The sequence below is a fragment of the Moschus berezovskii genome, chromosome 25, assembly GCF_049115385.1.
Source record: "Moschus berezovskii isolate FMDL1 chromosome 25, NW_MosBer_1.0, whole genome shotgun sequence".
Classification (NCBI taxonomy): Eukaryota; Metazoa; Chordata; class Mammalia; order Artiodactyla; family Moschidae; genus Moschus; species Moschus berezovskii.
The window spans coordinates 47,162,473-47,175,093 of NC_142484.1; the positions used below are offsets into that span (position 1 = coordinate 47,162,473).

Genomic DNA, 12,621 nt, shown 5'->3' on the forward strand with positions numbered 1-12,621 from the left:
TTCTTTATGGAGCTGTTTTCTTAATGTTATTTTCTGTTTAACTGTCTTAATACATTTGTGCTTTCAAAGAGGAATTTATTTTTAAGTATATTCCTTTTTCCTACTTTTTGTAATGGTAAGAAAATGAATAGCTTTATTTGTAAGTTTTTCCTGGTAATAAAAACTCAGGTGCATACACACACACATACACGCATGCACACATACAAATCAGAGGGCATTTTTTTTTTCCCTGAAAAATCTTAAATTATAACTCCAAGTCAAAGGGTATGTCTCCTGACATGGCAAATTTTTTGGATCCCTTTTCTGTCTTTCCAAATAGTAAACAGCAGTTCAATAGGAAAGCCAAAATAGACAAGTGCGGTCACACAGAATGCACACACACACATGTCACCATTGCTCTGAGCATCTTGTGTCAGAGTGAAGATGGTGTATCACTGATCAGGGATAGCTTTCCAGGGGTGATGGCCTTCAGCTTCTAAGAGGAGAGGTTGGTGGTGTGGGAGCAGTCTTCCTGTTTGGGGGTTCTAAAGCTAATATTTTGATGTTGTGCCATTCAAAGGCAGAACATAAGCCAAGTGCCAAAAGATTTCAAAGAATCCATCCATACTTGTAGTCAGGTGGCTTCCCTTTAGAAAAACAACATTATTCAAAGTGAAAAATGAATTAATTAGAATGCCCTTAGGACGCAGAATCTTCTTAAGTACTTTAGTGAGAAAGTTAATCAATCACCGCAGAAAAAGACCCATAGGAGAGCATCTGTGCCTGTGCTCGGGACCCTCACACCTCCCCGCACACTCCTCTTCTTTACGCAGCTGCTTTCTTGAGGCTGTTTTCTGTTTAAAGGTCTTAATGCATTGATGCTTTTTCTGATACCTTCCATTGTGTGGTTTTTTTTCATTAAAATGTATATTTCTGCAGTAAAGACATGAGCGATCATGGTGAGGAAAGAAAGGTGAGTACAGTATCACTTTGATTTATTTGCATTCAGGTTCAGACAAAAAGCTTCTTAGGCATTCGGAGGAATACTTTTCTATTTGGAAGAACAGTTAAATACTCAGCTTTAATTATTTATACGCTGTCTCTGAATTCTCAGTGGATGGTTTAAGGGACCATCCCATCGACTTTACCAAAGTAATGAGAACAGAATAGCTTCAAGCTACTGTTACTATTAGCCGTGCCAACCACCAACTGATTTTAATTAGATTTAACTTTTGCTCTTGATGTAACACAACTTGGCTGTGCTGCCACAGATGAACAAAGGACCATTAATCATTTTATTTCACAAAAGAGCAGTGTGGGCCTGCACTGAAAGCATTTAATAGAGAGGTTACATTTGTGCATGCTGAAATCATATTCGACTGAAGCCTAATTGAATCCTAGTCAGTGGTGGAGGAAAGTGATATCCCAGGGAGAACCCATGTCTCACCAGAATTTTTCTCAACCTCAGCAGATTGGCCTTGAGGGCCAGATAAGTCTCTGCTGTGGGCAGCTGTTTCTTGCTGCAGGTGGCAGTATGGGATGGTTACCAGCACCACTGGCTTCTACCCAATAGATTCCAGTAGCCTGGCCATTGGCATCACCTCTAATGGGACATTCAGAAATGTCGCTTGGCATTGACAAATGTCCCGAGGATATGGGACTAGCCACTCTCAGTTGAGAATCACTGCCCGGGAGGAATGTGCAGCCCTCAGCTTCTCTGCACTGTCTGTCCACTATGGGTCATTTAGCCCATGGTTGAATCACCAATATCTAGCCTCTGTGCACCAGTGTGACAGGGGAGGTAAAAAAAGTTGGCTTAAAGCTCAACATTCAGAAAACTAAGATCATGGCATCCGGTCCCATCACTTCATGGCAAATAGATCGGGAAAACAGTGGAAACAGTGGCTGACTTTATTTTTCTGGGCTCCAAAATCACTGCAGATGGTGATTGCAGCCAGGAAATTAAAAGACGTTTACTCCTTGGAAGGAAAGTTACGACCAACCTAGAGAGCATATTGAAAAGCAGAGACATTACTTTGTCAACAAAGTCCGTCCAGTCAAGGCTATGGTTTTTACAGTGGTCATGTATGGATGTGAGAGTTGAACTATAAAGAAAGCTGAGCGCTGAAGAATTGATGCTTTTGAACTGTGGTGTTGGAGAAGACTCTTGAGTCCCTTGGACTGCAAGGAGATCCAACCAGTCCATCCTAAAGGAAATCAGTCCTGAATATTCATTGGTAGGACTGATGCTGAAGCTGAGACTCCAATACTTTGGCCACCTGATGTGGAGAGCTGACTCATTTGAAAAGACCCTGATGCTGGGAAAGATTGAGGGCAGGAGGAGTAGGGAACAACAGAGGATGAGATGGTTGGATGGCATCACAGACTCAGTGGACATGAGTTTTGGTGGACTCTAGGAGTTGGTGATGGACAGGGAGGTCTGGCTTTCTGTGGTTCATGGGGTCACAAAGAGTTGGCCACGACTGAGCAACTGAACTGAACTGAACTGTGCACCAGTGACAGATTAAATCTCAAAGACAGTTTGGGGCAAAGTAGAAATAGCTTTATTGCTTTGCCAGGCAAAGGGGGCCACAGTGGGCTAATGCCCCCAAGAATGTGTGTTCCACCCTGGGAAGTGGGCAGTGAGGAGTCTTACAGTGTTTAAGGAGCAGGCTTGTGGACATTCTTCCAGTTGGTTGAGATGGTGATGACAAGTCAGCATCATCAACCTTCTGGTTCCAATTGGTTTGGGGTCTGCATGCTTGTGGGTAGCATAGTAAACTTCTTAGACCTGGAAGGTTCATTATCTGCAAAACAACTCAAAGGACATGGCTCAGAATGTTATCTGTAGTCTCCAAGGAGGAACTAAAGTTCCTTTACTTTGTTTAATGGCTAATGCATCATCATTTTTTCTTGCTTGTTTTCCTTTCTGCATTTTCTTGCTTCTCAGATTAAATTTATTCTTTGACTAAAGTACTCCTACAGAGAAAAGGCAGGCAGATTTATAGGAGAGCAATGGAGAAACAGACATAGAGAATAGACTTATGGACCTGGGGAGAGGGTGAGATGTATGGAAAGAGTAACATGAAAACTTACATTGCTGCTGCTGCTGCTGATGCTAAGTCACTTCAGTCGTGTCCAACTCTGTGCGACCCCATAGACAAAGCCCACCAGGCTCCCCTGTCCCTGGGATTCTCCAGGCAAGAACACTGGAGTGGGTTGCCATTTCCTTTTCCAATGTGTGAAAGTGAAAAGTGAAAGTGAAGTTGCTCAGTCGTGTCCGAACCTTAGCGACCCCACGGACTACAACCAACCAGGCTCCTCCATCCATGGGATTTTCCAGGCAAGAGTACTGGAGTGGCTTGCCATTGCCTTCTCCAGAAAACTACCATATGTAAAATAGATAGATAATGGGAGTTTGCCATATGGCTCAGGAAGCTCAAAGAGGGGCTCTATATCAACCTAGAGGGGTAGGGTGGGGTGGGGCAGGAGATAGGAGGGAAGTTCAAAAGGGAGGGGATATATGTAAACCTATGGATGATTCATGTTGAGATTGACAGAAAACAACAAAATTCTGTAAAGCAAATTATCCTTCAATAAAAAAATAAATTTAAAAAAGCAGGCAGAGGACAGGACATGGGTGGGGTCTATTCTGGGAAGGCCTCGTGGGACCTGCTTGGTTACAGTCGCGTCCAGGCCAGGGCTTCCCACGTGGTGCTAGTGATGAAGAACCCTCCTGCCAGTGCAGGAGACACAAAGAAGCACGGGTTTGATCCCTGGGTCAGGAAGATCCCCTGGAGGAGGGCACGGCAACCCACTCCAGTATTCTTGCCTGGGGAAATCCCATGAACAGAGGAGCCTGGTGGGCTATAGTCCATGGGGTCACAAAGAGTCAAGCACAGCTGACTCTTAGCTTGCACTCTTTTAAAGATTTGTTGTAAGAAGGTGACATGGCTCCACTTTTTCAATGCAGCAGCAGTCAGAAGACAGTAGGCTTTCCTTATTTATTTATTGTCAGTCTTTCCCACCAGAAAGTGAACTCCACCACAAGAGCAGGGATTTTGGTCAATTTTGTTCACTGCTGTAACCCACTGCATGGCACAGCACATGGTCCAAAGCAGGTGACAAATATGTGTTAAATGCCCCCAAATCAAAGAAACAGTGAAGATCTAACTGGAGTCTGGGCATCAGGCCAGTTGTTTTGTCCAGTCTTCCTCCATGTTTGAAGTGACATTTTCTCCTTCTTCAGGTTTGGAAGGTCAAGACGGTTTTCTTCTTCCCTCCTCCAAGCTGCTTTTGTTTCCGTGTAGTTCAGCGATGTGGGAAAGGAATATTGCTGGGACCACTTTCATTGTTTCAGCCTCATCAAAAGTGGTTCCACTCCAACTCTTTTCCTTTTCTTCCATTTTCACCAGCTTCCCTCTGATAAATTTGATCTAATTTCAGTGCTTATCTTTGAGCGGCTCCTTCAATAACCCCTCATTGGGGCTCTTTACTCCAAATGGGTCTTCCTCTGTCACACAAACTTTTCTCCCCCAGATTTTAGTCTTTAGAAGAGCCGCAGTACGATAACGCCTTCATTAAAACATTCCTTAATAGAGCTGACTGCCTTTCCTTGATTGCATAATCAACGGCTAATGAAATTGTCTGGGTAACAAGAGCTATAGTGTATTACATCCTCTCTTGAGACGGAGTGGAAAGACAATTGTATCATCTGAGAAGATTGATTGTTCACAGTTTGAATTTGATTGTCCTTAAGGGGAGCTAAACAAGAGATCATCTCTGGCATCTCTAAGTGCATTTTCTTCCCTTGGAAAGTTACCATTTTACTTTCCACACAAGCCAAGCATATAAATATCATGCTTTGTTGCAGGAGAATCAAAAGGAAGTGTCAATTTTTTTCCAGTCTCGTAAATGATGCAGTTTGAGAGGCACCTGGTTGACCTCGCACAGGCCTCTCACTGTAGGTGGAGATCAAAGCTGTTCACTGCTCATCTTCAGAAACTCTCTTTTCACTGCAGGAGGGAACCCCCGAGGACAGTTTGCCCTGGGCCTGGTACAGAGCGAATGGAAGGTCTACGTGAAGAGACATCTGGATAGAGAAGAACAAGACATTTACTTCCTCAATATTACTGCCACCGATGGGCTCTTTGTCACTCAGGCCAGGGTGGAAGTGACTGTCAGTGATGTGAATGACAATAGCCCTGTGTGTGATCAGGTGAGACTTGTGGCCATGTCGGATTGCTGCTTTTCACTCTGCTTCTCTAAAATTAAGTCAAAACCCATTTCATTTTTTTCCTTAAGACCTGGCTACATTCTGTTCCTTTCTCCTTACTTAGTGCAGTCCAATTTTATATAAGCATGAAAGAGGATGAAATACTATAAACATGGAAAGAGTATAGGTAGCACAATTAGTACCTAATTCTGCCCATTAAAAAATATAAACAAAAAATAAAATCGGGACTCTTAAAAAGCTTTTTAAGGAATCCTAAAGAATATTGTGATTTTTTTCATATCTAAACTACTGATTTCATAAAAGAAAAATGGACCACTCAAAAGTGTGGATTACTTTTGTTGTGTAAGTTTACACAGCTGGCTGGCAGCAGTGTTGGTAATGAAGCTGGGTCTCCAGGCTTCTCATGAAGTGTCATTTCCCCCATAGTTCAAAGCATGAGAGCCAATGCAAGGTGTCAGTTATTGATTTTATATTCTTTCTTACCAAAATTAAATCACCCTTCATTTACCTTTTCCTTACATGTGGACTGCGAGACAATATTGGTGTTCTTTAGCTTAGAAAATTGTTGCAAATCTTACTAATGCCAGATGTTAGTAGTGGCTCTTTGAAGTTGAAGGGTCCCAAGGACTCCCTGGTGCTTGATCACTATCTGATGTGATAATTATCTGATGTGCATCACAGTTCCACAGGGGCAGGGATAGTAGCGGCTCAGTTAGCATTTGTTGAATGAATGAGAATGGGAGGTGCAGGGCAAGAGATATTCTATGTTTCATCAGATGGTGTAAGATGATTCTGCAGTAAAGGAAAAACATAACTGAAGATAAATTATGCAAGTGCCTTTTTAAAGAAATGATTTATAAGGCTACTATGGCAATTGCCCCACACATACTAATGATTTTGCCTTTGCCCAGGTTGCGTATACAGCGTTACTTCCCGAAGACATTCCATCAAACAAAATCATCCTGAAGGTCAGTGCCAAGGATGCTGACATTGGACCCAATGGAGATATACGATACTCACTCTATGGACCTGGAAACAATGAATTTTTTCTAGACCCAGAAAGTGGTAAGGCAAAATTTATTCTCTGAAATGCCATTGTTAATCCACAAGAAAAGTTAAATTTTCACATGGTCTTATCACTAGGGGGTAGTTGGTATCTAAGAACCTTAATGTGACACCCTGTTATCTTGGACTCTTAAGAAATACCAGTGGCACATTGTGTCTGGAAGACACAAACCTCATTTGACTTATAAACTTGCCCTGACTTTACCTACATGTGGTAGCACCAGGGGATCAGATGTGTCTATGTGGTTTTCCTCTTTCTCGTATCCATGAGTTAAAGCAGCTGCCCTATTAAGTGTATATATAGAATATATCAAAAATGCAGGTTTCCATGCAAACCAGACAGCAGTGCACAGTAAGGAGAGTTTTGCCTTGTTGAAACCCTTTGTCGGTTCCTGTGCTTATTAACACACTTGTCTGCTTAGTTGTGAGACCTCAGATTTGCTTCCATGTTAAGGTAAAGTTTATAAGGTGAAAGGTTATGTACACTGAAGGCAGATGCCCACATTGAAGGTCAAAGCTTAAGGAAAAGACATTTTCTATGGAGGTAAATTATTACAGTGCTATGTACTGGATTGGCCCATCCGGTGACAATTTTTAATTGAAGTATAATGATTAAATAATTTGCATATTTCCAGCATTGTATTGGTTGCAGTGAATAATCACTAACTACTGAGTTTCCGGAGAAGGCAATGGCAAGCCACTCCAGTACTCTTGCCTAGAAAATCCCATGGATGGAGGAGCCTGGTAGGCTGCAGTCCATGGGGTCGCTAAGGGTCGGACTCGACTGAGCGACTTCACTTTCACTTTTCACACATTGGAGAAGGAAATGGCAACCCACTCCAGTGTTCTTGCCTGGAGAATCCCAGGGATGGGGGAGCCTGGTGGGCTTCCGTCTGTGGGGTCACACAGAGTCAGACACGACTGAAGTGACTTAGCAGCAGCAACTGAGTTTCCAGAAGGTATTGGCTTCTCAATAACCTACTCCCATGTCAGCTATATCTTACTGGGAAGGGCTTAGATGCATAACAATATACTACTTGAATATAGAGGCCTGGTACTTTTTTATTGAATAGCTAGCATTTATTAACTACTAGACCTAAAAACACTTTATGGAATATTTGTGATAGACTCTGACATGAACCCCTCAAAGCATCCCTGAGCAGTACTGTAACCCGGTGGATAAGACAGAGCAGTGAGTCAGTAATAATAACAACAGAAATAATAATAGTAATGAAAGGCAGAGTGACACGAGTGCCTGCGAGAGATATCAAAAGAGTTATATCTGAGCACAGAGGAAAAAGCAGGTAATGTTCCGACGAGAGGGAAGAGGAAGCTTGTAAAGAAGAACTGGCATTTGAACTGAGCCAGGATTCTAGCGGAGAAGGCAGTGGCACCCCACTCCAGTACTCTTGCCTGGAAAATCCGATGGACGGAGGAGCCTGGTGGGCTGCAGTCCTTGGGGTCGCTACGAGTCGGACACGACTGAGCGACTTCACTTTCACTTTTCACTTTCATGCATTGGAGAAGTAAATGGCAACCCACTCCAGTGTTCTTGCCTAGAGAATCCCAAGGACGGGGGAACCTGGTGGGCTGCCATCTGTGGGGTCACACAGAGTCGGACACAACTGAAGCAACTTAGTAGCAGCAGCAGGATTCTAGGGGCTAAAGTGGGTCACTGGTGGCCACGGGCATGGCGTGGGCAGAGAGCACGGCGCCTCCAGGAAACGCCGTGTACAGCACTGTCACTGGTCCGAGGAGCCACAGGATGACTCGCCAGAAATGTGGTGGGAAAAATAACTTTAGGTCAGATCTTGGAGGGTCCTGAAAGCCCAGCTGAAAACTCCCTGGATGTTTTTGTGGAGGAGGAAATGATCCAGTCTGTATTTGAGAACTGCCTGCCTTCAGGAAGCTGTAGGAGAAACAGCTTTGTAAGTACTGATGACTTGCTCCCAGTGATACCTGCTAATTTTACTAAGAATATATAATAATATTTCATGAGTCTGACTTTTCACCAAACAGCATTTATTCAGGTCTGTCATTGCCATTATCCATTGAAATTTAAGTAACAAAGAAATCCCCACAGGGACTGACACCCAGGACCAGTATAGCTATTTCAGTGATTAAAATAATAATCCTTCCATGGTTATGAAATCCCCTTCCTGAATGTCTGCTCCAGGCTCCTCAGTTATCCCCCACTGGGACCTCCCCCAACAACTGCTGGTCCTCCACTCTCCCAGCAAGTGGGGTTTGCCTGGCACAATAGGACTCCTTTGTAACCTCTTTCTGCTGGAGCCAGCCTGTTTGGACTGTTTGTTTTCCTCTAGAAGACGGGATAAAAAAAGATTTAAGTGTCTGGAAGCAGAGAGACTAACACTTCTGGGTCTAAAGACCATTGACCTGATTGACCATCAGAGAACTGAGCAGTTCTTGAGAGATTTAAAGAGGTGTGGAGCTTCTCCATCCTGCCAAAAGAAGGAATCCCTGACACAAGAGACTTCACAGTGGAATTAATTCCTTTGAAGGTCATGCTGTTGGTTTCTTGTTGCATCCAGAATCCCATAAGTTTTTCCCTGATGCTTAAAAAATTTGAACTTGCTCTATTTTTCAAAGTATGAAGCTCTTAAGCCAAACATCAGCAGTCCTTCCTACACTGGGGTTCTGTTTGTAATTGATTCTCTGCTCTATGAAGAAAGACAGTTTTTGAAAAGCCAGGCCATTTATTTTCACAGGTGAGTTAAAAACTTTGTCTCCGTTGGACCGGGAGAGGGTCCCTGCGTACAGCCTCATTGCCAGGGCCACTGACGGGGGCGGCCGATTCTGCCAATCCGACATCCGTCTGACCCTGGAGGACGTGAACGATAACCCCCCAGTGTTTTCGTCCGACCACTATAACGCCTGTGTCTATGAGAACACGGCCACCAAGGCTCTGTTGACCAGGGTTCAAGCGGTGGATCCGGATGTTGGTAAGTCAGCCGCCCCGATGGGGCGCCTCCCTGTCTGTACGTTTCACACATTCAGGTGCTGCCTGTCTTCTAGCTCCATCAGCCCACCTGGGTTCCTTTCCGTTAGGACAAGTACAGTAAACCACATGCCGGCTCTTTGGCTGATGTACTTCATACACATGAAAGAAATCTGCAAGACATCTTCCCCCTTTTTGTAGGAGTTAAAGAAGCGATACTGTGAATTCCTTTAACTTTTAACAAAGGGTTTTGAGTTTGTGTTTTTTTTAACCTTTAGAATAAAAATAATAGCTTTCCTACTTACGCATTCCTCTTGAACATAGTTAAATGTTGTGTGGTAGGGAGAATTCGTTTCTATTTCTATAAAGAATTGCAGCCCATGCTATAGCTGAAATATGACAGTCTCAATTTATGGTGGTGTCCCATAATGCAAAGACCAATTACTAAATGTGCTGCCAGCCCAATGTGGATTTTTTCTAACTGCCATTTTCCAGAGTATTTTGATCACATAAACTGACATTACTCGGAGGGGTGGGAGTGGCAGGGGGGGAATAAGGAAATAGAATTGAAAGTTGCTGATAAAGTTTGTGTTCAGATCCACTTTACATAATGAGATGGTGAGTTAGAAAAGACTGGAGTTAATTGCTAGGTAGCCTTTCTGAGAATGCACAAGTTATTGAGGTGACTGCATGATGGAGTCTAAATACAAAAGGGCATATAGACAGCCTCTTGGCTGTGCATTTTAAGAGCTGTAAATCAGAGGACTGGGGAATGATGGGGTGTGTCTGTTATGCTAAACAGGCCTTTATGTAATTCAGTGTCTTATTGCTTAATTCTGAATTGAAAGAAAAATTATTGGACTAATGGAAAAGTAAATACATGATAATTAGTTGAAAACAAACATAGAGGCCAGGGTCTCTGCATATTTCCCCTTAGAGAAATTTGTGACTATACTATGAATTATTGTTCTTACCTTATTAGCATAATTTTCGAGGCTGAGAACCAACCCTTTAAAAATCTACATACTGTAAAGCTTGGTAAAAAACATAGTAAATAGGAAAATAATTTTTTTTTTCAGCTGCACTTTGCAGCTTATGGAATCTTAGTTCTCTGAGAGGGATTGAACCCAGGCCCTTGGCAGTGAAAGCACGGAGTCCAAAACCCTGGACTACCAGGGAATTCTGGAAAAGACTCTTTTATTGACCTATAATGATGAATTATTTATAAATACTCCCTTTTAAAGGAGGATTAGAAAACATTCCCTGGACTCATGATAGCAAGCTTTTGGAGAAAAGAGGACAGAAATTGTACAGATGAATCATTAATAATTTAACTTTGAGAATGTATAATTGGGCCACAGATGAAATTTTAAGATTGAAAATATTTTAAATTAAATTTTCAATTTAAAAAATTGGAGTTTTTCTATTTACCTCCTTCTAAAGGAATTGGGTGTGCTCTGTCTACTAGAGAATGAGCATGGAGAGAGGCTGGTCAGTACGTTATGCTTCAGACAGGAGGCAGGGGGTTATCGACTGACACACGTGATTGCGGTAGAGGGCAGGCAGCTAGCTTTGTGCTGTTCAGTTCTGCGGAGTCAGCTGTCCAGGTTGGCAGTTGGGGAAGAAAGGTTGACTAGACTCTGTGCATTAGCAGGGGCAGAGATGAGGAAGCCCTTCAAACACTAGACCCAGAATAACCTATCAGTACCTCTCTCTGCTCTTTGCACCAATTAGCAAAAGGCTTACATTCATGGCTTCAGACCAACACAGAGGTTATGAGTGCTGTTTGTATTGTGTGTTCATCAAGCCATTGTATTCACTTCCAGAAAACTCTAGCATAGGATACGAGATTCTAGGTCATATTCTCAGGTTTTTTAGATCTCAGTTAGCTTTAAAAATAAAAACTAAGACAGCTGGGAAGGAACAAATGAGCTCCTCTGAAAGGCAGACTGAGCACCTGCTGTTTCTAGGCACTGTGCTCAGGAGGTAGGGGTGGAGGGCTTGCTCAGAGCCTGTAGGGAGAACCAGAGTCAAACCCATGTTCTCCAGAGTCCCGGGTATGTATCAGTGACTGGGGGCTGCTTATGCCATTTTCATCAGTGGCCTGATCCCTACTTCTCAGTCTGCTGTAAGTCAACACAGAGGAGCGTGAGCCACACATTGAGATGAGCAGTTTCGGGTGGGCAGGGCTGGGTGAATCATCTGGAGGCCAAACCTAACCTCTGGCCTAAAGCTGACTTTGCTCCTGAATCATTAAGACTGAATCCAACCCTACTGAATCCAGCCATCCCGTGTCTTTAGTCTGGCTTATATAGAGTGTTCCAAACAGTTTGAATTAATTGTCAATAAAAGTCAAGAGATTTTAATTTTCAATTTCTGGCATTTTGTAAAAACAGCACTCAGAAGATTCAGCAATTCCAGGCACACAGTCCCACTGTGGTAGGAACCTGATGGAAGCTGCCATCAGCCAGTTCTCAGCTTCCCAGCCATCCCACTTAGGTTATCTCCTGACCTGCGTAGGCCCCTGCTCTAAAGTGACGAGGAAATTCTGATGTTTAAGAACTCTTAACTTTGAAATAATCATAAGTTCACAGGAATTTGCCAAAAAAATGTATAGGAGGTGGCATGTACCTTTCACACAATCTTTTCTCCCAGTGATACCATCTTGCATAACTGTAGTACACTCAGATTTTCACACAGGTGTATGTGTGTGTGTGTGTGTGTGTGAGATTGTGTGAGTGTGTGTGTGAGCGTGTGAGCGTGTGTGTGAGTGTGTGAGAGTGTGTGAGTGTGTGTGTGTGTGAGAGTGTGAGTGTGTGAGAGTGTGTGTGTGTGTGTGTGAGTGTGCGTGCATGTAGTTCTGTGCAGTTTTATCACCTGTGTAGCTTCATGTAACCACCACCCCATTCATCTTCTCGCTGCCCCTTCTTAACAACACCCGCCTTCTCTCCACACTTCCTTCCCAGTCTCTAATCCCTGGCAGCCACTAATCTCCATATCTATAATTTAGTTATTTCAAAAATGTTATTTAAATGGAGTTGTGCAGCTTGTAACCTTTTCCAAATGTCCTTTTTCACTCAGCATCATTCCCTTGAGATCCATCCAAGTTGTCTAATTGGTTTTTGATTCCAGTGAAGAACATTACCTCCATTTGTATAAATGACAGGGCTATTTGGTTCATGAAACTTCTTTTGTCAAGCATATTCCTTTACCTAAAGTTACAAACGATTTCATCAGTATTTGGCTAAAGCATGTATTAAGCCACTATAAATTGCAGAAAAAAGACAAAGATATATTAACCTGAAGTCTGATTCCATTACTTCATAAATTCAAAATTCTTACAATCTCTTGCTAACCTTTCATATCCTGGTTTTCTAATTAG

At 42.9% G+C, this 12,621-nt stretch overlaps 1 protein-coding gene across 3 annotated transcripts in view; it reads left to right on the forward strand.

Annotated features, from left to right (window-relative positions):
* Positions 1 to 12,621, forward strand: part of FAT3 (FAT atypical cadherin 3) — a 645,126-nt gene that overhangs the window by 529,408 nt on the left and 103,097 nt on the right. For all 3 annotated transcript variants that reach the window (XM_088832053.1, XM_088832051.1, XM_088832052.1), the window contains 3 exons: positions 5,001 to 5,197; positions 6,127 to 6,280; positions 9,010 to 9,243. In XM_088832053.1, the coding sequence (XP_088688179.1) occupies positions 5,001 to 5,197; positions 6,127 to 6,280; positions 9,010 to 9,243 (585 nt within the window). The remainder of the gene's footprint in view (positions 1 to 5,000; positions 5,198 to 6,126; positions 6,281 to 9,009; positions 9,244 to 12,621) is intronic.